This window comes from Polistes dominula, unplaced genomic scaffold, assembly GCF_049000335.1.
Source record: "Polistes dominula isolate Pdom_NZ unplaced genomic scaffold, Pdom_raw_medaka contig_37, whole genome shotgun sequence".
NCBI classification, from domain to species: domain Eukaryota; kingdom Metazoa; phylum Arthropoda; class Insecta; order Hymenoptera; family Vespidae; genus Polistes; species Polistes dominula.
Genome location: NW_028301169.1, coordinates 685,452 through 712,600, shown reverse-complemented (window position 1 = coordinate 712,600; position 27,149 = coordinate 685,452). Strand labels below are relative to the sequence as shown.

General features: G+C 30.0%; 2 protein-coding genes across 6 annotated transcripts; one reads left to right on the top strand and one right to left on the bottom strand.

Moving 5' to 3' along the window:
- Positions 1-902: 902 nt before the first annotated feature.
- Positions 903-27,149, bottom strand: LOC107069966 (SUN domain-containing ossification factor). 5 transcript variants are annotated; one of them, XM_015327712.2, is made up of 7 exons: positions 26,545-27,149; positions 26,063-26,252; positions 25,734-25,852; positions 7,785-8,437; positions 5,766-7,681; positions 4,090-5,541; positions 903-3,713 (listed from the first exon to the last, which is right to left on the bottom strand). In XM_015327712.2, the coding sequence occupies exons 1-7, from the start codon at positions 26,601-26,603 to the stop codon at positions 3,669-3,671; spliced, it is 4,434 nt and encodes a 1,477-aa protein (XP_015183198.2). In that variant the 5' UTR covers positions 26,604-27,149; the 3' UTR covers positions 903-3,668. The 5 variants fall into 5 exon arrangements, with proteins under 5 accessions (XP_015183198.2, XP_015183199.2, XP_015183201.2 ...); XM_015327713.2 differs by having other exon boundaries at positions 903-5,541; XM_015327715.2 differs by lacking the exons at positions 25,734-25,852; positions 26,063-26,252; positions 26,545-27,149 and adding exons at positions 8,610-8,981; positions 21,164-23,445.
- LOC107069967 (uncharacterized) lies at positions 17,373-20,213 on the top strand. Its single transcript, XM_015327719.2, has 3 exons — positions 17,373-17,695; positions 18,213-18,392; positions 18,794-20,213. Exons 1-3 carry the CDS (start codon positions 17,606-17,608, stop codon positions 18,995-18,997), a joined length of 474 nt encoding a protein of 157 aa, XP_015183205.1. The 5' UTR covers positions 17,373-17,605; the 3' UTR covers positions 18,998-20,213.

Below are 27,149 nucleotides of genomic sequence, written 5' to 3'. Positions count from 1 at the left end.
CTCATACAATTTAAGTACAGTCATTACCATAGAGAACACTATTATAATTATTACTATTATTATTTATTATTTATTATTAATATTACTATTGTAATGATAATCAATTAAATGAATTTCTAGATAAAGTATGCAAATATAAATTAATATTTATATAATATTCTCACTAATAAAATGAACAATTATATCACGTACAATGAATACACATATACATATACTATATATATATATATATATATACAGTATGCTCACGTTATACGAGAATTTACTGTATATATTGGATTATTCGAAAAGTAATTTCGTTTGATCTGATACAATAAAAGCATTAATTAATACAAATCGGCAAATAACAACACGTGAGATCAATGAGATGTTAAATTTATCAAATTTAACAGAATATGTCCACTCAAAAGGCCTAAGTTTAATCTTGAAACGAAAATTGTTGTCTTCATTTTTACAAAAAAAAAAACAAACAAACAAAACTACTTTTCAAACAACCCAATAAAATAATATATATATATATATATATAAAATAGTATATACATAATATATGTAAATGATTTAAATTAACATATTGTAACAATGAATAATGTACTATGATAATAATTAATAATTAATTGCAAATGAATATATACGATTATGAATTATTAATGATGAATGTATGTTTCTTTTTATTATTATTATTATTATTATATATTTTAACACTAAACGTTTAAACTCATATTATATATATATATATGTATCATTCATATAATATATTTGACTCAAGTTGTATTAAAATGTGTTTATCTATATCTATTGAATATTTATTTATATTTATTTATATTTATTTATATTTATATCTATATATATATACACTCAAACGAAATTTGATAATTAATAATCGTTTGAGTATACAGCACGTATTGTTTTTTTTTTAATCTTCTTTTTTTATTTTTCTATTTCATTCATTATTATTATTATTATTATTAAATCTTTAAATGCACATTAAGTAATAGGACACGTCTTAATCAGAAGTTTTAAGAAGTCATTTCAAACATTCTTTTTATCCTCTTCCATTCTTCCATTCTTCATTTCTATCTTTTTCTCTCTCTCTCTCTCTCTCACTCTCTTTGTGTAATTTTTTTTAGTTAAATTCCATTTGGAAATTACGCTTTTCTTTTTTTTTTTTTGCAATCACTATCATTCTTCGCAAGAATTTAAAAGGAGTGTTTTATCACAGCTCGTTTATTTATTTATTTATTTGTTTTTTATTATATCTTATTGTTTAATTATTTATATTTATATTTTATTTGTGTTTTGTGTTTTCTCTTCAGTATTTTTACATTCATTTTTTGTTTGTTTTTTTTTTTTTCTAGCAAATACGAAATGCTGGCACATTGTTTCTTCGCTCATGTATATACGTGTCGTCACAAGGATATATTATTTCTTTTGCGATAGATTGTTAATAATAATAATGGATAATTTATTTAACAAATAAAAGAGAGAAAGAGAGAGAGAGAGAGAGTAGTTATTATTTGACATCATTGCTGGAAGACGTCGATAAATATTTTCATAAAAGCAAACACACAAAACCAAATACAAAATGCATGAAAATTACAAATGAACAAGCGTGCGTTTGTTTGTACAACTGTAAAATAATGACAAAATAATTGTTTATTCTATTTAATTAAACGCTATTGTTTATCATAGAACAGGGCTACTCAAAATCTACCTAATAGATCTATATATATATATATACAGGGTGACAAATTTACATTTGTAATTTTACAGAGTTTATCAACAAAAATCACAAATTTTCTCTCAACATTGAAAGATTGACAATAAGTTTGACAATAAAAAATGTTTGTTGTTCGGTTGTTGTTATTAATTGAAAAACTTTGTTGACAAAAGTATAAGTTTTCCTGTTTGATCTATCGCAAAAGTAATCTGTGATTTGTCACGTATATACCGTGTGACTTAGAAGTTACAACAACGACGACGAAGATATTTGAAAGAAGAAATCATGGAAATGTGTTGTTCTTGTTCTTGTTGATTTCTACTGTAAATATCAAAAAAAAAAAAAATAAAAATAAAATATTCAAAATGAACATTTGACGTAACGAAGAAGAATGCACGTATAAACGCACTTTTATAAATAATTTCTATTAAATACGATTATATATAGGGAAACCGCCATTACATTTGAAACAAAAGACAAATCTTTGTTTTTGATTATAATTGGAAAAAAAAATTGATATCACACACACACACGATTATAATAATATTTGTCGATAATATCAATATTCCTAAATCAATTACATTCATCATCATCATCATCATCATTATCATTATCATTATCATCATCATCATCATCATCATCATCATAATCTTCAATCTCTCGAATTCTTCTTAGTTTTAATTATTCGTTAAACATTTAATTAGAATAAAAATCATCAATCGTCTCTCGGTTGTATAAATGTGGTTGTATCTCTCTCTCTTTCTCTCTCCCTCTCTCTCACAATAATTTATTATTAATAACCTTATTAAAGGTTCACATTATTATTTGTTGGTCAACAATTATATTCTTCATTTAATTATCTATCTACTTTATTCTAAATATCTATATTTAAAGATCACCTTTTTATCTTATCTTCCTCAACTATTCTTCTTCCATTTTGTTTTCTAATCAACTTTTCTTTACTGTATCTTTTATTTTTTACAAATTGGGATCTCTGGCAGAGGGGCGTGGCGTAGCAATTCAACCTATCTACTCTAATTTTGAATTGAGCCACCAGATAGCATATTCAAGTGCTACAGATCCCACGTGGCGTAGCAATTCGACCTATCTACTCTAATTTTGAATTAATCCACCAGATAGCGGTATTCAAGTGCTATAGATCCCACGTGACATCGTAGCAATTCGACCTATCTACTCTAATGTTGAATTTAGCCACCAGATAGCGGTATTTAAGTGCTACAGATCCCAATATTTGAATCTTTGAATTATACAAACATTAAACTTAATTAAGGTGTTTCATACATACTCATTCATTTTATTCATTTCACATGTGTTACTCATCTCATCTCTCAATTTGTAATTCTATTATTTAATTACACTATAACAATTTTTAGAAGCAAGGAAACAAAGGACAAAGAGAGAATGAGAGTGAGTGAGTGAGGGATGAGAGAGAGAGAGAGAGAGATTTTGAGTGCGTATTACATCTACGAAGATTTGTAGGAAAAATTACAAAATGAAACAAAATAATAATTGAACTATATTTCTAACGATCTAGCGTGCCATTTGAAAATTTGCCAAGTAAACAAACAACCAGGGATTGTATATTTTTGACATTGGGTATACAATATACATATATATATAACATAAGAAAGGTTTTATTGCAAATGCTAATATTTTATGTAAAATATAAAACGATAGTCCTTCTCTCTATTTTCTATTTAACAATACTAATTCGGTTACTGCATTAAAAACAAAAAAAAAAAAACAAAAAAGAATTGTCAAGATCTTGCGACCAAGAATAAAGAAATACTCACATTTTTGAGATTCATAAAACAACATGCTTTTCGACGTATTTATATTAATTATTAATGAATATATTTCTTCTGTCTTATTTTTTTGTAGATATTTAAATTAATGTATTTGATTTTATTCATTATCGTTTTCTTCGTCTTTAAATCAAATATTTGTGATTGTATCGGTAGGTATTTCGGCGAGTCTGAAAAAATGTTAACAAGAAAAACGAAAAGTATATTCGTAATAATCGCTGTATTAACATTCGTAGTTGAAATATTTTATATATATATATAAAAAAAAAGAAATAAACAGCGACGATTAGAGTCCACAGGACCCCCCCACTTGTTCAAACCATACTGTAATTTAACTTTATTATTAAAAAAAAATAGAATAAAATAGAATTTGAATTTCTTGTTTATAAGATAAAGACGAATTAATACATTTCGATAATGAATTATTATTTTTGTCTATCCAATGACCGATTAATCATCCGTGGTATTATCACATACAACACACATACATAATACACGCACACATTTTGAAAAAGTCTACTACTTCAATCAAAAAATCTTTCTCACCATCTTCTTAAGACCGCTACTTTTCTTCTCTTTTTTCCATGAAGTTGGTGTAACGCTGTTACTTCTTGATTCATCACTTTCATCCAATAAACCATTGGCAGCACTACTGTTTACGTTACCAAGATTAACCAACAAAGTTCTCGACGTGACTGGTGATTCCTTATGAGACGATGATCTATCGCTCGACGAATTACCCGAATTAGTTTCCCACTTGTCTTCTTTACTACTCTGTTGTTGTTGTTGTTGTTGTTGGGATTGGGATTGACCAGTATTGTTAATGAAGCTTCTCTTTTTCCTAGCTCCTAAAGCTGTCTTCATGAACGACGGAGAACTCAATCTTCCTTCTTTTAATATCCCACTGTACTTGGAAGAGCCATTTTTGGAAAAATCAGTAGTCTGTGAGGTAGAAACCGGTATGATAGATAATCTATCAGGATTAATTGAAAACAAACGCGTTTCGATATAATCTGCTGCACCACCACTATTATTACTACTACTACTCCCACTCCCACTCCCACCACCACCACCACCACCACCACCACCTTCCATACGACCAAATTCAACATTTCTTTCACGTGTTGTTGTTGTTGTTGTTTCCAATACTTTAGTATTACTAATGACTTTGTCTTCATTATTAAACTTGCTCGCAATATCTGTGTATTCAAGCGAGGAGTCTTTGGTTTGACTATGTTGCTGCTGACCACCATGTTGTTGTATATCTTCAATTTTTGGTGGATCACTTGACGAAGATGCTCTCTTCGTTGGAATTAATGTATTATTAGTTGTTGATGGTACAAGACTCGAAGTACTTTTATATTTAATCGTTTGTTTTTTCTCTTTAATATCAGTAATCAACTTAGCAGCAGCAGCAGCAGCAGCAGCAGCATTAGCTTCCTTTTTACGTTTCTTTTTACGTTCCTTTTTGGTTTCGTGGCAGTGATCTTCGATCATGAGATTGCAATAAGTTGATGATATATTCGATGCAATCTCGCTGGGTCGTCGTTTTTTGATCCTTTTGTTAAGAGTCGATGAACTTGACAAATGTTCAACACTTTGTCTACGTCTAGTAGTATTTTTCTTAGACAATGTCTGTTCTTCATCTTCTTCCTCATAATCATTGGCTCTTCGACAATAAGAAAGAACAATAATAATTACAAATACTTCTAAACAAATGAAAAGAGCGTGTTGACCGATAGCAGAGAACCTTCCGTGCCAACTGTTTTGATCGTGTACAATATTTTCCACCAAATTTGAAAGCATTACTATTTCCTCTCGTAACATAGCAATTTCCTCGAGTCTCTTTGAATCACGTTCATCAGATTTTCTTGATTCCTCGCTCATTGCCGTTACAGCACGTTCCAATGAACGTTGCATTTCTTCAACCTGTTTCTTGTAACGTCGGCTCAATTCTTCTAAGTATTGACCACTCAGAGACATGTTCCTTTCAAGTGCCTGTTAAATAAAATTAAAATTAATAAATAAGAAACATTCTACCTTTTTTTTTTTTTTTACATTAAACAGGCTTACCTGCATAGATTTATATTTTAATTAAATTCCTATCAGATCAAATGAAAGATAGTATGATACTTAATACGCGGATCAAAAGGAAAATCAATTCTTTTCTAAATATATATATATATATTGTGTGAAGGTTATTTTTAATGAAATAAACTGACCTTAATCCTGTTGGATAACCTGAGGAAAACGGACTCCTTTTGTTGCGGCGTTGTACTCGCAGTTGGTTGCGTGTTAGATGCCATAACTGGTCCATTATGTAAATTAATTGCATCGTTTTCTAAATCTTTCAAATCCGAAAGTAACGAGTCGAAATTAAGATGATCTTGAGAAGACAATTTTCCTTCTTGTTCACCAGATTCCCCTTTTCCTTTGCTATCAATTTCAACTTGTTCCAATTTTTTCGTCCCAACGTTTTCAGCTCTTTCAGTCTTTTCAGTTTTACTTTGAATAACAGATTCACCGGATTCAATAATAGACGAAGGAAGATTACTATTGATTTCTTGGCCAGCATAATTGGACATTGGAACACTGGGTGCAGTTTGAGTAATCGTTTCGGTAGCTCTATAGACCGATGAATCTTCGATAATTTTCAATGTGGGCGTTGGTGAAGTTGTAACAAGCGGTGCAGTTGTAACCATTTCACCTTGCAAAGTTTCCTCCACCATTTCTTTTCTAATTTCTGAACTAGACAAGGACGGTTCCTTTTCACCCAAGTCTTCTTTGCTTAAAGTTTTCATTGGTTTTATTTGGGAAGCTAAATTTTCGCCATTGGTTAAGCTTCCAGTCAACGTCGTACTCGTGGTCTCCAATTCTTCGCTCGAGGATTCTTGACGTTGTCTGGAATCCTTCGAAGAAGATGTTATCGATGGAGTAATAATTTGTGATGAAGAGGATACAATAGGAAGATCACTGGTCTTATCAGTGGATTCTATTTTCAACGTAGGATCTTTTTGCGTGATGTTTTCCGATTCGCTACCAGGTATCTCGTAACTGGTGTTCATCACAACTTTACGTTCTTTAGTTGCCAATACGTTGCAGAGTGCAACTATGTATTCGGGATTGAAGACGGAAGAGAAAAAAGTTGCTTGAAGATTTTTCGCATTACTTTTGGATTCACTTAAATGTTCTTTCTTCATTTGATCGATCGTTGAAAAATCTACGCCATGATCGGCACATAATCCACTTTCTCTGAGAGTTTCATTCACCAGATTATTCTTTAAAAGATCGTCCAATTGTCGATCCCTACAACCGACCAATTGAAACACTTTGGCAAACTTTTGATCGGAACATTTAGCACAGAGTATAGTATATCTGGGTGTGGTGCAACTGTTGTAAGAATTTTTCAATATTGTCCCAGTATCGATGTTCTGTTGTATCTTCGTTATATTGTTATCGATCAAATCGCTAGATTTAACCAATACTTCAGCAGCTTTTTTAACTATACTGAGAACGGCATCCCTAGCACTGCCAAAAAGATTCGATGGTACACCATCAGCATCGAGAATCTCTTCCTCATCATTGTCTTCATCATCTTCTGTCGGTTCTCTTGACAATTGATTCTCTGTTTCCGTTTCTAATACCTCAAATTCGCTGGTACCGTAAGCACGAAACAGAGAAATAGGACAGAAATGTTCAGAACCGTAGTGCGATTGAAGTTCCACTTTAATGAATTGCCCAAAGAGTTGAGGATGTAATGCAAAGCTTTGAATATCTCTTTCATCCTTTGCAGTAAAATGACCAACCGGGCTCCAATCTCGTGTTGGAAAACGATCGCTTACGTAAACGGAAAATTCCTTTGGCGATGAACTGAACAATTCGAAATTGGCCAACTCAATTTTCTTAGCTTGAATGGCTTCACAGAGTTCAACCACAAACCAGACCCGTGATGTACAAGTATTCAACATGTATTCATCTCTGGTAGCAGCCAATACACTTTTAGCGTGTTGAGCTTCTGGATTAACGGCAACGATCTTGGCACCGCAATCAGGAGAAGCATAATTCTTCGAACGTACTTTCATACCGCCCATACTTCGACCTGGACCACCTGGATTTTGCACCGAGGCGTTTGGATGTGCTGCAATTAAATTAATGATCAATTAAAAACACATACACCACCAATTAATAATCCAATTAAAACGAATCGTGTTTTTTTTTTTTCAAATGATTTCTATACTCACTCTTTTTCTTTTCTGCCTCCTCCAATCGTTTCTGTGCCCATTCGCTGAACGATGGTATATCCTCGTGCGAATCGGATGGTCCAGAAGCAACAAGACCATCGATTATAACAGCAGAAGCCACATCATCCCTGTTACCTCCACTTATCAACCTAACCCTAGCTGCAGTATCGTTCAACTCGGATGCCGTACCAAAATCTTCTTCCTCAACTTTCCCCAATTCATCCTGTAACACCTGTTCGACACCTTCCTCCTCCTCCTCTGATCTAACTTCCGTTCTAGTAACATCCACACCATCAACTGCAATCTTCTGTTGTTCAGCTCTGACCACAACCACAATGTCAGGTGTTTTCTCATGAATTTTTCCATTAGTCGTTCCATGCAATCCTAAAACTTCATCCTCGTTCAACAACACATTATTTGTGTCGTTATCTTCCTCAATACTTTCTTCCTTAATAATCGGAGAACTCGGTAATTGATTGGACGATGTTTTAGCATCATGGACATCCTCAGAGTATCTCCTACCACCTTTAGTACTCGAATTTTTCACAGATGAATGAGAATCCAATTCGATTTTTGGTTCAGCAAGGCTCTGCAATTCTGCAGCTGCTGTGTCCACCAATGTCAAAACCACTGCTTGACCGGTCTCCGAAATTCTGCGAATAAATGATTAGTAATATTTAATATGTGTACAAAAAAAAAAATATATATTTTTCCCCATTCCCATCAACTGTAGAACCTAGTCATGTCCTTCCTAAATAAAATGACAGAAAGTAGGAAGAAAAATATAAGAAAAAAACAAAACCCTCAATAACCCCAGATCCTCACCGATCATAAAGGCAGACAGGGACGCACCACAAGGCTGCAACTATTGTTAAATAAAGTGCAGCAGCACGTAGAAGATATTTCACTTGTCCCCCGGAATCATGGACCCAGTATAAAGGACAATCGCCTTGATCCTTCACCATACCCTTAGCCATGTCCTTCTTTAGATCGAAGGATCATCAATGATCATCATCATCATCACGTGTTCGTCCATATCATCATTTTTCTTCATTATTTGTCTTCGTCATTTTCACACATATATCTTCTTCTTCATCATTATTATTTATCTGAACAACATTCGTTGTCGTTTCAATTTCAATACGTAAAAGTAATTTTTTGTACATCGTTTTATACACAACTTGTCGATTTGTTCAACTAAGATACGACAACATTTTTGTTTATTTTATTAAAACTACTTAATTATTGAAATAAATTCTTTTTAATTAAGCATCGTCTCTCGAACGTTTTTTTTTAAATACTTTTTGTCATCTTCTATCGATCGATGATTGTTTTTCATTTTGTTTTACAAATAAAACATGATGATTATTGTTAATTAATTATACGATGGAAATATTAATTGAACAGTGATGGTTAATACGTGAAAGAAAATTAATTGCTGGAAAAATTGATAGGATAAAAAAAATAATTGAGTTAAATGAGAAGGACAACTTTTACAAAAAAAAAAAAAAAAAAAAAACAAAAAAAACATAAAATATAAATGTGAGACAGCAAATGTGAATGAGTAAAAGAAGGTCACATCGATAGTTTCACGGTCTAGCGAACCTTTTTCAATGGTCAATCAATCCGGTTTTGCTTTAGCAAAGCATCGTGAACCATCAAACGAGATATGACGACTACTCGTCGTGGTTGATGTTATTAACCAGTATATATAAGCAAGCTTCCATAATTTATAAACCCAAGGTGCAAACTTAAAATCTCTTTTCTCGATACATACATACATACGTACGATCATTTACCAGATGTTGATATAAACATTTTCAGATAACAATCTTTTGATACAATTAGTATCTACAATCAAGTAAACGTGTATATTAACTTGTTGGTTATAACAAGTACTATGAATATAAATGATTAAAATTTTATTGCCAAAAAAAAAAATATTATTAACATATTAATAGTAGTAATAGTAGTAGAAAGATTGAATATATATAAAATATATATATATTTTATTAAATATTGTATTTAATTAATTTCTATATTACATATTTAAAAGATATAATATTTAAGATATAAATATTGTTATTGACAAAAAAAAAAAAAAGATCTTAGTTAAATCAAACATAATTCTGTTTTTATATTAAAAAAAAAAATAAAAATAAAAATAAAAAAAAACAGAAGAAGAACCGAAACAAATTGAAATCATAAAATAATCCAAACATATCAACAACCTTGTAAGATTTAAAATCAATCAGGGTCAAATGTCGCTAATTATCCAAGATTTCTATGAACAAGATTAACCCACATTTCTAAAATGATAAATATTCTAATCGTATATATATATATATATATATATATTAATAGGATAACTTTCTTATCGATGATTAGACGTAAAACTTGAAGATTAAAGTCACAAACACGTTAATCGATCTTCTTTCATATGTCTCTTCTCATATTCTCTCTCTCTCTCTCTCTCTCTCTCTTTTTCTAAAGATTAAAAACAAAAAAAAACAACAACATTTATTAGAAAGAACTAAGGTTAATAGAACTTAAACATTAGAGAAAACTTGAGGTATAATAAATGAATGAACACACACAACACAACACAACACAACTATATCTATGAAATGCTTTCTTTCTTTCTTTCTTTCTTTCTTTCTTTCTTTACTTATCCGTTTTCACCGACAATTAAAATGGAGACAGGTTTACGTACGATAAATCGCACGAGATATCGAACAGAAGATATATATCATATATGTATGTATATGTGTTTGTTGTATATAGTCTTCCGATAGGCTATTGGGGATCCATAAAACGGAACGAGTATTTCTGCGTAGTCACTTAGAGTTGATTGGCTGTCTTGTTAAAATGAATAAATGCACGAGAAGCTCGGTTACTGATTTTTTTTTTTTTTTTCGTTTGTTCCATTCTTTTTTTAAGTTTCCTCTACCTTACGAGTATATATATATATATATGTTCTACATACATGTGTGGTTAGTACTAGCAGCAGCTAGTGTATACATATATATATGTTTACATATAGAGAGACATGAATGCATGTACACCACAGAAGAGAAAGAAATAGAAAGATAGTAGTAGTAATAGAAGAAGAAGAAGAAGAGAATGAATCTTATTAGAAACGCTTCCACCGGCTATACTTTCATCCCGGATTAGATTATTCTGTTCTGTAAACTAGCGTGTCCAGGTTGGTAAGTGTTCTCTCACTAAAATCAAGCCACAAGCAAGCTTAAGGATAGGTAACAAGATGGTAAATGAAATATAGGTGAAGAAAAGAAGAAAAAAAACAAAACAAACAAAAGTTTCAAGTGTATACTTTCATGTATTTCTGTTCCATTTTTTTTCTTTTTTAATTTTATTTTATTTTATTTTATTTTCTCTCTCTAATCCAATAGTGTAACTTCTTAGTAGATGTCTTCTGTATATTTTATTTTTTTTTTTATTTTGCATGGTAACAAGTAAAGTGATCAAGTATCATAGTTGTATGTATGTATGTATGTGTGTGTGAGTGTGTGTGTGTTGTGTATTATATTCCTATTTTACCTTAGTCTTTCTAAAAACGATTTCCCCAATGTGTACTACTGGTGAACAAGGTGTATGAGACACGTTCTCGATTTTCCAAGCTTGATTTGACCATGTTTAGAAAAATAAGAGAAAAAGTATGACGAGAATGTGGTGTATGTGTTAGTCTCTTTCAATGCTAGTTTAGGATTTTACTAGGATAGTATAACTAACTAGAAGTGTTTGTTGATGTCACCGTTTTATTTTTCAACGTTTAACTATTTTTTCGAACTAAGTGTTCACCTTGTTTCATTAATTTTTGATTAGTAAGGAAACACATTTAAAATTTAATATAAATTATATATATATTATATTATCAATGAAAATAAAATAAACGCACAATATAATATTAATTAATATTACAATATATTAAAATATATATATGCTATCTTTCAAGTTGAATGAAATTGCACACATTGTGCAAAATTTGATTAAAATTGGTTCAGCAGTTTAGGAGTCCATTGCGGACAAACAACGTGACACGTAATTTATATATATTAAGATTTGATTAATTAATTAATTCAATATTTTTGTTTCATCGGTTTCACGTACTTCCGTATCACGATTTTCAAATCACCCTGATTATTCTAAAGAAATGTTCACTTGAATCATTCAATCATACAAAGTAATGCTACAGTAAAATAAAATTTGATTGAACCTAAACAAAACAATAATAATATTAATAAACATTAATAAAAGATATATGAAAATACTTTGTTGCAAATCGTAGACAATTTTGCACGCATACATTTTGTTGTGTTCTTTTCCTGTATAGAACCCAAAAAAAAAAAAAAAAAATAAAAGGAAGTGTTGGTCTTCTCGCGACACATGGGCGCGGTATGTTGAGATCGACCCACGCGTAAAGTAGACCATTGTAGTCAAATAAAAATGAAATTCCTTATGGTTAAAGGAACGTTTCGAGGAGGCGGTGGTGTGTTTTCTGCTAGCGGCTAGGTCGAAATACAAGTATCAGCTTCCAACCAACCAACCAACCAACCAACCAACCCAACCAACCAACCCGATCGTTGAGAAGCTGAGAAGAAGTCGATCGATCGATCCTGGGGATACCCGATTACTTAACGACTACCACTAAACCACGTTCCTTTCAAACAAACTCCCTGTTATTACTCAGAGAAAGCTTTGATTTAGATTGAAATTATCTTCATGATAAATCAATACTCTCCTTCTTCCAACTAATCTCTTTTATCTAGAAAATTATTGAAATCATTTTATCTATTATATAATCACACATTTTTATTATAAATTCAATGTAATCCTAGTTTTTTCTTTTTTTATTTTTTTTTTGTAAACGTATTTTGATAAAACTGTAACTATTTAAGAATATTGTTTTGTTTCAAAGATTTGAATAAAATTTTACACACTGTGTGGAGTTTCATGCAAATTGAAATATAGGATATCTTAATATATATATAAATTTCGTGTCACGTTGTTTGTCCGCAATGGACTCCTAAACTACTGAACCGATTTTAATCATATTTTGTACAATGTATGCAGTTTCATTCAACTTAAAAGATAAGATAGTTTATATCTCAATTTATAATCGCAATATTATTTTATTGACGTGTGTATCGGACTGATTGTGGTGGTGCACCTCTAGTAATAATATAAATTCAATATAATCCTATTTTACTATTTTTTCTTGTTGTTGTAGTTTTTAAACTGGAAATTCAAGGATCGTTGCGAATGTATTTTTGTAAATGAAACTATTAAAAAAATACTAAAAAAAATATATTAAAAAATGATGAGTAACAAATTTATGAATTAAAATAAAATTCATAACTTTGTAAAATCTTATTGGCAAAGATTATGCAATAACATTGTTATATTTATTTTTAAATAAAACTTTGAAAGACAGACAGAGAGAGAGAGAGAGAGAGAGACAACTATTACTAACAATAAGAGAAAGCTATGATTTACATTCTAACGATACTGATAAATCAAAGTGATAAAATGGTAGGTACAGAATTGTAAAAAAAAAAAACAAACCAAAAAAAAAGAAGCAACAGAAAAAATCTATGAACTATAAAACTTGCTTTACAATCGAACAGGAGACAACAACTACTACTACTACTACTCCATTTCTCTAAAACTCGTTTCAAAGATATTGTTTGCAACGTGGACAGAAGTTTTCCTTTTTTTTTCTTTTTTTTTTCGTTCAAAACACGAAACTATGATAGACTATTATTATTATTCGTGGAAAGTTAGAAAATGATGTTTATAAATCAATGCTAGTCACAACATACACACGCACACAAAAAATAGAAAAAATGTTACAAGTAGAATTCCAAAAATGTATCAACCATAAAATCATAGTGGCATTGTTTAATAAAATACCCATTTCCACATGTCGTGTGTATATCTTTTAAATTGACGAATGTAAAAAGATTTGTTGCAACATCGATTGGGGATTGGGGGGTTGGGGGAGGAGTTGGGAGAGGGGGAATTTCTTCGCTGGGAAAGAATGATACCCGTGGGTCGAATGATATCGCCCAAACGATTTTCTTCTCTCGTTCGTACTACTATCCAACACCTATGAGAAATAAAAAGGAGAAATAGAAAAAGAGAATGAGAGACATAGACACGACGTTTATATTCGTCAAACATGAGAGGCGGTTTCATGCGTTTCCGCTTTCGCTCTTAATGGATACTTCCCACTGATTTTCGAATTACCGACTACTAACCAATACTACATTGATTGCACCAGTCAATTTAATGTCAATTTCAAAAACAAACTATTATTTATTTTATATATATATATATATATATATATATATATATTTACCTTAACAACTAAATAACAATTTGTATTACTTTTTTTTATGTTATCTCAAATATTAATAGATTAATTGTAAAATTTAATGTGTTAATAATTAAAATAATTAAATTTAATTTAATAATTATAGCACTCGAATTGTAGAGCTGTATTTTTTTTTTTTTTTCATTTTTATCGAATTATTTGAAGATTCCCGCGCGCAGTCATGACTACTACGAGAGTCAAATTTTACTAGTTAATACAAAAAGAATACATTAGAATATGAAAATAATTGTTAATAATAATTGGAAATAAATATGAATCTTTGTTTTAAATAAACGTTCGTGTGACAAAAGTAAAGAATAAAAAAAAAAACTGTAAATTCGTGATTTAAGATGAATTGTTGTTGTTGTTGTTGTTCTCGTTGTTGCACATCGATGTCGAGTACTGAAAAAGAAGAAGCTTTTTCTAAAAAAGCTCATTTCGAGAACATCAAAAGCCAACAACGGTAGCAGCAACGTAGTCGTCGTCGTCGTCGTCGTCGTCGAGCTTTTTTTTCCTTTCTTTCTTTCTTTCTTTCTTTTCATATTTCTACTTATGTACGTGTGGGTGATACACGGTAACACAACACACAGGAACATTTTTATCCTTTCTAGGTCAAACTTGAATTTTTACGTAAGCCGTGTTACGACGATGACGACACGATTACGACGACGATTTAACACGACGTAGACAAAATTGTGTTTATCGTCAAATTTAGTTTTCAATTTTGTTAACGACAAATTTTGTAAAATAATATTTTATTCGTGTTTTATTATTTCTTTTTTTTTTTTTACGAATAATTTTAAAATTTAAACAGTTAACAAGGTTACAAGTAAAACTTGATTTGATTTAGTTTATAATTAAACGTATAAAAACAATATCAACATTATTATTAATTACAAACACTAATCTAATTTGTTCATTTTATTTTCGTAAAATGTATAATAGATATATATACGTGTATACTAGTCTTAACTTGATTTTTAATTACTACACACATCAATCATATGTTTGTAAAATATTTAAAACTAGGGGCGCCCCGTCACGCGTTGCTGTGCTGACTCACAATCAGAGTCCGATACACGCGTCTTTAAGTCAACGAATTACCTTATACCGCCATCTGTTATAAACTAAGAGATATTAACTATCCTATCTTTCAAGTTGAATAAAACTGCATAAAGTGTGCAAAATTTGATTAAAATCGGTTCAGTAGTTTAGGAGTACATTGCGGACAAACAACGTGACACTTAATTTATATATATTAAGAAGATGTGCGATGCATTTACAAATATTTTACACGTTCTGACGTATTTATTTAAAAAAAAAATAAAAAGCTACTGAATATTCTTCCCCCCCCCCTTCTATTCCCATCTCTATTTGCAAATCGTACGGTCATGGTGAAAGAAAATCAAACAAGAAACTTTCTTTTAACGATATTTTACTTTTTCCATACCTGTTTTCTTCGATCTTGTAGGTTCAATGATAAAAAAATAAAAATAAAACGAATCCAAGAAAGAAAATGAAAAAAAAAAAAAAAAAAAAAAATAAGAAAAATAGATTGAACATACAAGTTCAACTTTGTACCATCTGTTATATTTAAAAAAAGATAAACGTAAGATGATTATTTTATTTGTTATCACAGTAGTTTCTTGTTGAGAGAGAAAAAAAAATATATACGGGCGGGTTTATATGATTGATAAACAAATTTCAATGACCCCGATTATATATCGTTGTTATTATTTTATGCATTTTTTTTTTTTTTTTTTTTTGAAAATCCGTAGAAAAAAGGAAAACTAAAAATACAATTATTTCGAACTGTTTCAAAATTGGGTTTAAAAAAAAAAAAAAAAAAAACCAAATTAATGTAAAAATAAAATAAAAAAATTAACAAATGAAAGGTTTAAGATTTAATTTTAAATAAAAAGAACCCCCAAAAAATATTCCTGAAGGTCTAACACGTATATATATATATATTTTTTTTTCTTCTATTTTTATTTTTTTTTTTTTCAATCCAAAAGATTCAACCTACATTCATCATCTCAAGTTGGTGTGTTTCAAATGACACCAAATGAATTCTGCTTAAAAAAAAAAATGCAGTAGTAAGAAGAATTATCATAGTTATCAAAGTAAAATAGTAAGAAAAATAAGACGAGTTAGGATGTTAGAAAGGGTTTTAATAAGAATGAGAAAGAAAGAGTAGTAAAAGGAGATGGAAGAAGAGCACAAGGAGAACAAGAAGGAGGAGAAGAAGAAAGAGGAGGAGGAGGAGGAGGAGGAGGAGGTCAAAACTCGGAAGAGCCGATGATGAGACACAATTAATTAAGAATGCGACAAGAATGAGAGATGAACGTAGGTGTTGGTTACCGAGCTAGTGTCAACTCGCCTTTATGCAATTCGGTGCATAATTTGCAATGAAGAAGAGAAGGAACAAGAGAGAAGAGAAGACGAATGACAAGAAGGTTCGCATTTCAGGGCTGCTTTTTATCTATGATTATCTTTCATTCGTTATTTTCATCAAGGATAAAAAGATACATAACATTCATACACTATCAAATCTTTAATATTTTCTATCTATCCACTCCCCCTCCCCCACTACTTTCAATTTCATCAAATTTAACACAACGATGAAATCAAATACCTAATGTTAATTGATAATAATTGAATTTCAAATTACATTTGAAATGATAATTAATTGTTGATACTTTGATGATTTACTTGCACTTAAGATTAACTCTCGAAGTAAGTGTGTCCCCCCCTCCTCCTCCCCCCATCAAAAACAGGCCAAGAGTGGTGTTCTAATGAAGATGAATTTCTAAATAATTTTGCACAATGTTTTTTCATCTAATCGAAAATGGCTAAGAAGAAATTTCTGTGAATAAACTTAAACATTCGTATTTTATTTTTATTAACTGTAAGATCCAAATTAAATTGATATTAATTTAAAAAGTTTATCAAAGTAAGTGAAACAGTAGTACAAGTCAATGTTTGATGAAAAAAAAAAAAGAGAAAAAGAAAGAAAACTGATAAAACTTATAACTTTTCATATTAAAAATGAAAATAATAGAAACACCGTTTGAATATCTCGTATCTAAGGTTGAGTACCAAGAATTGTTGCAATTGCGAGTTAAATGCACTTAGATGGGCAAGGGAAAGGAAGTGGGGAGTTACTCTAGTTAACGTAAATCGTACACATCATCCTTCTCTAGTCTTACACGACTAGACCTAACTAGACGTTCGACTACTACTCTGTTTTCAAAAGGACAACGATTATCATCAACAGATCTCTCTTTGGGCGTTGTTTGTTCATTGATTCCTTTTATAAAAAGTGAACAAAACAAAACAACAAAAACAATATCGTATATATAAGTATCGAAAGTTAATAATAAAAGTGTTAATTGTTAATTGGATTTTTAAAAAGAAGAAAAAAATGCCAGAGGAAAGTGAAAAACCAACGATCACTTCGAGATTAGAAAAATATTTGAAAGAAGCTCCGTTCTTCTGTAAGATCATCGAACTTGTAAGTGTTCATTGTATTAATAATAATTGAGTTGATCACACAATGCATTTCAATTGATCTACCTTTGGATGATGCATTTATTTATTTATGTGTGTGTGTGTGTGTGTGTTGTTTAAATGCAACGATGAAGAATTAAGTTAACAAATGGAAAAACATTTGATTTTACTCGAAACAAATTTTACATTCTCGTAGTCAAGTCAGGTCAGGTTAGGTCAGGTGTGAAATTTATTTTTGATTGTTATCAATGTTTAGAACTTTGTAATTGGGTTCTCACTCAAAGAGACAACTTTTTCATTTTTCCGGCTAGGTCACCAGATCGTCTAACGTCACTCGACTTTTTCTTATTGGGCTACTTAAAAAATAAAGTTTAATTAAAGCTAAGCCTGTTGTTGTTTAATTCTTTGTTGACTTAATTCAATATTGCAATTACCCTACACACATTTATGTAATTTCTTATCGTTTCAAAATGATATTGTACAAACATAGTTGGATTTTGTGTTCTTTTGTTTTTTTTTAGATCTTATGCGTTATATCGGTGGGTTTAATAGTCAACCCTTTCAATGAAATTTCTAATAAGGATATTAAAAAAGACATTAATGATATTGCCATTGTCTACGTATCATTGTGTGGATATATTTTGATAAATGCTATTATCATCCTGTGCCATTTACTTGGTGATCGTATGCCAAAGAAAACGGTAAGTTTAACAGTTACTTTTATCTTAGTTGTATTTCGAAGATAACGTGTGTTGCATTTGTAAAAAAAAAAAAAAAAAAAAAATTACATAAATAATTGTCAAATTAGTTAATTGAAATTTGATTGAAAGATGTCGTCAATTTTATCCTGAGTAACTTGGAAATCATTTTGTTTTTTTTTTTTTAAACGACACCTGATCTAAATTCGTTAAATTTGCAAAAGGACTATTTTCTATATTTCAAAGATTTATTCGAAATAAAATCTCATGCAAAAAGGTTGAATAAATGAAAAAATAATGAAGTCGATTAATGCAAAATTCTATTTTAAAAAAGAAAGAGAGAGAGAGAGAGAGAGAAAAAAAAAAGAAACTATGTCATCAACGATTTATTTTATATTTTACAGGCAATAACATTTTCCGTGATGGGGGCGGTACTATGTCTTGCAGCCGGCCTTGTCCTGATTCATGATTGGACAGAATATCCGAACAATTTGATATTACCAAATGTCGAACAATATAGCCATCAGATGATCTCAAGTGCAATATTTGCTATTTTTGCATCGATTGTCTTCACTAGTGACATTTATTTTACTAACAAGTATTATTAAATATTATTGTTTAAAAATCACATTTTTACAAATCAACACGATTATTGAATATTTTCAATAGGAAGATGACATTTTACGTGTAACTTTTATTTCTATCAAAATTTCATTCATTTATGACCCTCATAAACTTTGCATTTGACCATGCGAGTAAGTCCCAATGTACAAAAAGAGAAAGAGAGAGAGAGAGAGAATGAAATTCAACATTTTTTTCAAGGATTTAAAATGTAAATTATTGTTTGAAGTATTCAACAAAATATTCTATTATAATGTTTTTTAACATGAAATATACAGAAATATTTTTAGACAATTCGTCGACAAATATTATTACAAAGTTCTGAGAATACAAATCAAGATAAAATTTGTTATCTAGTTTGAAAAAGATAATAAAAAAAAAAACAAACCATAAAAGACCAGTGGAATAATATCGAGACGACTTGATTTACATATCTGTGTGTGTGTGTGTATATATATATCTGTTAAGTAGTGCGACAGTGAAACGAGTCAAAGTATAGTCAGACCGATAAAAGGTGACCACAATGAAGCTCATGTTTACATGGATCATGATCTATTTCTACAAATACACACACACACACACATATTCAAAGAGAGAGAGAGAGAGAGAGAGAGAGATAGTAAAATTCAACGTTTTTTAAAATAATTTGATATTATTAAAATAAAATATCGTATTTAAATTCACGTGAAATTGAAGGACCCTACTACAATCGCAGTATTTGATTCCAAAAAAAAAAAAGAAGATAAAAAACAATATATATATTTATAACAACAAATTATAATAACTAGCATATAAAAATATAATATTATTTTAATATCTTCTTAATATATATAAATTACGTGTCACGTTGTTTGTCTGCAATGTACTCCTAAACTACTAAACCGATTTGAATAAAATTTTGCACACTGTGTGCAGTTTCATGCAACTTAAAAGATAAGATAGTTTATATCTCAATTAATAATCGCAATATTATTTTATTGATGTGTGTATCGGACTAATTGTGAGCTAGCACAGCAACGCGTGGCAGGGTTTCTTAGTATTATTATATATTTGTTATAAAAATACGAAAGATATTCGATAGAACGTGTTTGAAATGTAAAAGACTTTATACAATAAAGAAAGATAAAATAAGCTGCTATTAGATTATTGTCGAAGATTTTTAGAAAACTTCTAAAAAGCTAAAAAAAAGAAAAAAAGACAAAATAGTTGTGCTTGTGTTCGAATACCTGCAACTTTGAAAAGCGAGCAATTCTGCGCTCTTATCGATCCAAACGTCGAAACATGTCTTCTTCCCCGCAATATACATACACCACTACATCATCTATATATTTCGAAAATATAATATACTTGTCTTTCTAGAAACAACTTAATCCTTTTTTTCTTTTTTTTTTTTTCCTACGATCGATTAACAACATTTATATAAGTACACTAAATACCAAGATTTCATAATAAGTTGTATGACATCTTTTTTTTAAAGATCAGACATTTTGTTGATATTTTTGATTAACGATCAATCAATCAATTTTTATATATCGAATTGATACATCATTGTTTATTTGTATCTATACAATACATAAATATATGACACACGTATGTAAATGTATAAACAAACAGATACTGTATATCGTATCAGAAGGTGAGAGATGTAATTGCCAAACAAGAAACACGAAACTTGATCATAGTTAAAAGTCTATTGTGATAAATTGTTATTAAAGATAATAAATAATTGCGTTGTCTATTCGACCTCGACTAAGAAAATAATTCATTTTGAAAATTTCATGTAAATAACGATGATTATTATAATAATCTTGATTGTTCATTTGCAATTTATTTCGAAAGAACAATTTGAAAGATTGAATATAATAATCATCTCTTTCTCTTTCTTTCTCTCTCTCTCTCTGTCTTTCTTTAAAATAAAATCATTTTTCATTTATAAAAACATTGAAAAGTTCAATCTATTAAAATTTTTTTGTTAATTTCATCGATAGATGACACAAAAGTATTTTTTATCAAAACATTCGAGAGATGCTTTACGATTGTAACATTTGGCAAATATAAAAAAAAAAAATGTTAAAATAATGTACTCAAAAAAAAACACACACACACACCATTTGTCCTATTCCACTTATTTATAAAAAAAAAAAACAACTCACCACTACCGATTGATTAATTCCACTGAAAATAAAATATTCCCCCCCCCCCAAAAAAATAAAAAAAAATGTGAATCAAAACTAACACACACACCACTTGTAATAATGTTGTTTGACACACTGATTTAAAAAAAAAAAAAAGGTTAAAAAAAAATCGTACACACTTTTTATCTGTTTTTTTTTCTTTTTTTTTTTTTGAGAGAGAAATACTGTTAAAACCTCTTAATCCTTATTCACACTCAAAATACCTACTACACAAAGAAAGAGAGAGAGAGAGAGGAGAGAGAGAGAGAGAGAGAGAGAGAAAAAGTAAATGAATAAAAGAAAGATTGAAATAAAATAAATAGTATGCAGATGTAAACCGGTAAACGTCGTTGCGTCGACTGACGTCCTCCCTCGAGCGGCACCTCAAACGACCCTTTCGCATTCCCCACCCTCAACCCTCCAACCCCCACCACGCCGCTAACAGCGCCACGTTCCCGTTGCCGCCGCCGCCACCGCCGTTGTTGCCGCCGCCCACATTTTATTCCATTTTAAAAGGCAACCAAGAAGAAGAAGAAGAAGTCCACCCAACTTTCTCTCCAATCCTTTTTTCGATTCGTCCTTTTTTTTTTTTTTTTTCAATAACTCGATGAATATTCTGTCAACAATTTTTCCCCCATTTTGATTATTCGATCATATTTATTCATACGTTATACACTTTGTCCAAACTTTTTGTCTAGCATAACAAATGTTACATAAAAATAAAAGGACCATTTGTTTAAATTGTTCTTTCATTAAAAAAAAAAAAAAAAAAACTAAAAGGTCAACTTTACTTTTTAATTAATCCGACATTTGTCGAACACAGTGTACTACTCTCTATGATAATTAATTTTCCAAATGTGTTTTTTCTAATGAAATATTTTTTTCATGCTACTCGTCAAAGTTGGCAAAGGTAATATCCCATTAAGGAAAAGGCCATTGCATTAACCCTTTGACTACAAACTACACTTCTACAAGCACCGGATACGAATAATGTTTTTTCAATAATGAATGAATGAATGAAAAAAACAAAAAAACAGTATTGTCATTAATTTGAACATTTCTCAACTGTACAAAAAAAAAAAAAACATTATATATAATACATAAAAAAAAAAAAAGAAAAATGCATTATTTAATATTTAAATAATTTCTATATGTATCGGTGTATTTGATTTTTTTTTATGTCAGATCAATAAGTTGTTTCCCTAATTTGTAATCAGATAATGTACAACCAATATGAAAATTTCTTTCCCCATTTTACTTTACTCTTTTATTAGTGTCCTTTAGACCTATTATTATCCTTGCTTCGATTTTTATTTTTGTTTCATCATTATCATCATCATCATCATCATCATCTTCTGGTTCGAAGGTATACTTTCTTGAAGATACGACCGACCCAGAAAATGAAGACATGATAGATACGTCTGAACTAGCCTGAATGCATAACATAAATCAAGATACTCTCCGTTTAAAGAATTTGAGAAAGCGGTTAATTCATCGAAAGTCCACGATTCGTTCTCTCTCTCTCTCTCTCTCTCTCTCTCTCTCTCTCTTTCTCTCTATCTGTGAAATTGATGAAGTATATATACATTTGTGAAATATCGATTATTACCTCCTCCCCCTCTCTCTCTCTCACTCCGTTCATCCTTTTTTTTTTACCTCCCTGTATGAATATGAAATATGTATTAGATATATGTATATGTATTGATCAATAAATAGAGTATCCTCTATTTTAATGATGTTTTAAAGATTGCATTTTGCTTTTGTTTTTTTGTTTGTTTGTAATGTCAATTTTCTCTAACTTTCTACATACAAGTTTTTTTTTTTTGCACGAATACACGTTGTTATCGATTTAAACTTACAATACAATTAGTTTAATAATTGGTGCATCAGTAGTATTCTTTTACAATAGGATAGATGCATCGTATATCCAATAATAATGCATCAATGGAACGTAGCCAATGCACCAACTATGTAACTCCATTAGCATTACACTTGTAAAATGTTTCAATCTATATTACAAATATATTGTATCAATGAATGAATTAATTTATTATGTCAATTGAAACATTCTGATTATAGAAGTTCCAACAGTTATCAAATGAAATCGAATCGAATTGTTTATTTTGACATGAACTTTTAATAAACATGAAGAAGAAAATATGTAAATCCTATGTCGCGACAATAACGGGGCTTCATTGTCGTCCTAAGCATGACACCCTATATAAAGTTAGTTTGATTTTACACCCAAACACTTTGCAATGGCTTCTTTCAGCTATTTCCACGTGATTTCAACGTCACGTGTCTAACATTTATTTTATCAGCTCGTTCGTTTAACTCACTAATAGTTGTATACTTTACTTTTTATCTTAAAACTTTGAATATTATCAACTTGTATATTATCTTGTAAATAAAAATTAACGTACTTGAAAATTGGACAAGACAACAACAAAAAAAAAAAATATCTAATCGGGTATACTGTTTAACATAGATATGAAAATAAAATGCATTTTAATATCCGTTTTGAGAAGATATCATAGAAAGGTCTCTTCTATCCATGGCGTGCGACATTGAATAACGGCAAAGCCACTTTTATCGACTTTTCATTGCTGACACGCAACTTTGAAATATATCCGATATACCATCCGTAAACGACGAGTCTCGCTTTAGGAAATGTTTAACTTGATTTCGTAGCACATTTGAGAGAAATGGAAAAGGAGTATATTATAACAATTTGGTTTAATCTTTTAATCATATTTTCTTGTCTTTTCTTTTTTCTTTCTTTCTAATGGCTTTAAAAAATAAATCCTAAGTAACGAAATAAACTCGAAAGTTGAGATGAAACAAAATTACGCGCCAAAGTTTGAACATTGCACCACTACGATGACGATGACGACGAGGAGAACAGGTGAGTTTCTTGAATTGAATTGAATTGAATTTGATTGAAATTCATTTGCATTTATTTAATTAATATGCAACGATAAAAAGAAATAATTTTGTACAAAAGAAAGATGTGCCGCCTAACACCTTTCACATTGACGACTTGTATAAATAATAAAATTGGCTTTTTTTCTCTCTCTCTCTCTCTCTAATAAATTATTCAAATAACCTGATGATTATTAATAGAATTGATGAAATATAAGCACCTAAAAGTAATTCGATATAATACGTCTATTAATGAGAATATGTTATGGCACTTGTGACGCAGTTAACGTTATAAAGCAACTTGGCAATCATCATTTTCTTATGTTAGAATAACATAACGTTTTATAAATTATTCGATAATGTTTTATATATTATCGAATTTCTATAAACAAATATATCTATCATTGATTAAATATAAATTTGTATATTCAATTTTTATACATACATTAACGGTAATGTATATACACAAATTCTTCATTTACAATTTAATTAATATTATAAAAATACAAAAAATAATTCGATCAAATCTTTGCATATATATATATATATATAAAAGTACAAGTGACTTCTGATATGTATGTGTATAACATTGGCTATCATCAACAGGAATAAATCATTGACATTTAATGTCTAACTATATTTAGAAAGGAAAAGGGGCGCCTCTAATTTATAATCTAACAATAAACGGCATATTCGTACGTTAACGAGAGTAACCAACACGCAATACGATTAAAATGAATAAAACAAGAGTACTGTTGTATCTATCGGAAGTCATTGTACTAACAGATGTAAACGTTCTCCCCCCCGTGTGTCTCCAATTTATAACGTCTCCTTCTAAATTTCTAAATTGCTTACATTAGAATGCGAACATTTGGATCTAGTGCAAATACGTTTCCATTTATCTAACTGTAAGAACTGTTTTTTTTTTTTTTAACGAGAAAAACTGCTTTTTTCTTCTTATCGTTATACAATGTATAAGAGCAATGTATAATGAATTTCTTCTACTTATAGAATATTTATAAAGGACATAAGACGTGAGTATAAATGAGATAAAATGCAGAATTAATTATAATGAAATGTATAGATATCAATCATGTCCCTGATATGAAAACAAAAACGCACAAAATTAGTAATATTTAGTTTCAAATTAAACGAAGCAGACCTTATCATACAATGACTCTTCAATTAATTTATTGCAATGAGATAAGAACATATATTGAAAAGAATTAATAATACTGTTATAATGTGAAACTAATCTAACAATAAGATATTTTCTAATGAGCCGATCAAAACACGTGTTTGAATTATTGAAATTACTCGAGAGTTTCAATGAAAACTCGAATTTAATTAAAACATTCCTTGTTTACAGTTATTTTCGATAAAAAAAGAAAAAAGTTCGTTCTTGTCAATTTCGTCATTTATTTTTTTTGCTATCGGTTCCGCAACCGTTTTGGAAATCCCGTTTGTTTTGATGTTATGCGAAAACGTAACAATTCATTCTTATCGACATGAGTTTAAATGATTTATAGGCGATAATGCGATTAACGATAAGCGTAGAGACACAAGAGTAAGAATTTTGCTTGCTTTAACAACTGTGAAATTTTGTTTGTTAAAATAAATGACTCACCCTTGAGAAAGATTAGGCTGTTGTATGATACTTTCAGCTAAAACATCCACATCATTTTCCACGTGGTCATCCAACGCATTTAAGGTATCAAAACTAGAAGTCACTTTGGTTGGGCTATCCTTGAAAAAAAGAAATAAAAAAAGAAAGTCAATTAAATGCATTCAGAATTATATAACAAATTATTATATAATATTAATCATTACATAATTGAAATTAATTAACTTTCACGAATATGTACGTTTAATTATTATGCATAAATATTTATCTAATGTAAGCCCAAGATTAAAATAATTTATCCTTCAATTATATATATATATTATGATACGTACTTCCAAATATTCATCCTCTATTGCTGCTTTTTGTACTCGGGCAATCTGTATCTCAGGTATCTCGTATTTTTCACTTTCATCGGTAATTGTTGAATTGTTAAACTCGTAAAAACTTTCATCATTCTTCGAGACCTCTGTCTCAATCGTTTCTTCCGCATTTTCTGATGCAACAATTAGGAACAACAGGCCACTGGAAAAAAAAAAACAAAAAATATATATTATAATAACGTTTAAATTATATAAAATAAATATATAGCAAAGAAAAAAAATATACAAGGTAAGAGAGGTTATATGACTCTGAATGATTAAGAAATTAAAGATAAAAAAATCTTATAAAAGTAACAAAAAATGTGATAATTAATTGAGTGCACATGTAATATGTATTTTCACGTTTTCAATCTGGTGTAGCAAATATATTTATGCATATAAATACTTGTTAAATAAAATATTGAAAATTTGAATAAACCGGTGAAAAATCTTACCTTGACACGACCGATATAAAAAGTAGTGCCCAATATACGAACGTCACACAAAACTTCATCTTCTTTTTCAGAGAAATCTCATAATATCGACAGCATTAAAATGTGCGCCGACCGAACCATCCATGTTTTTTTATGAATACACAATCATCATCACTACCACCACCACCATACACACACCACCACTATTATAGCACTGCAAAAATCTGACGTGGTGCTATCGAAAGAAAAACTTCCGGTGTTGAACGTGTCACATTAGGAATTCGATAACTTCGAAATATATTCACCGTGGCAAAAGATTGTATTTTATAATGCAATCGTTCATCATCCAAGGCTCAAAAACTTTACGGGAGAGCAGCATTTCGATCGAGACAGACGCCGACGTGTAAAAAATGGTCTCTGACTACGTTCCAAACAGCTGATCGCATTCGGGCATGCGCACTCCAATCCCCACTCTACCCACCTAGCAACGCGAGCGCGAAATTCATATATACTTTTCAATAGTCGTATTTTTCTTCTCATTTGATATTTATAGCATACTTTTTTTAAATATATAAATAAAATTTTTAAATAAACAATGTTATTAAACATTATTTACATTTGTGCAT

Coding starts and splice junctions, on each gene's coding strand:
- LOC107069967 (XM_015327719.2), top strand. CDS start 17,606: ATGCCAGAGGAAAGTGAAAAACCAACGATCACTTCGAGATTAGAAAAA. Junction 17,696..18,212: donor TCTGTAAGATCATCGAACTT/GTAAGTGTTCAT, acceptor GTTTTTTTTTAG/ATCTTATGCGTTATATCGGT. Junction 18,393..18,793: donor ATCGTATGCCAAAGAAAACG/GTAAGTTTAACA, acceptor TATATTTTACAG/GCAATAACATTTTCCGTGAT.
- LOC107069966 (XM_015327712.2), bottom strand. CDS start 26,603: ATGAAGTTTTGTGTGACGTTCGTATATTGGGCACTACTTTTTATATCG. Junction 8,438..25,733: donor CAGCCTAATCTTTCTCAAGG/GTGAGTCATTTA, acceptor ATTTATTCGCAG/AATTTCGGAGACCGGTCAAG. Junction 3,714..4,089: donor GTAGCGGTCTTAAGAAGATG/GTGAGAAAGATT, acceptor ACATTTTTTCAG/ACTCGCCGAAATACCTACCG.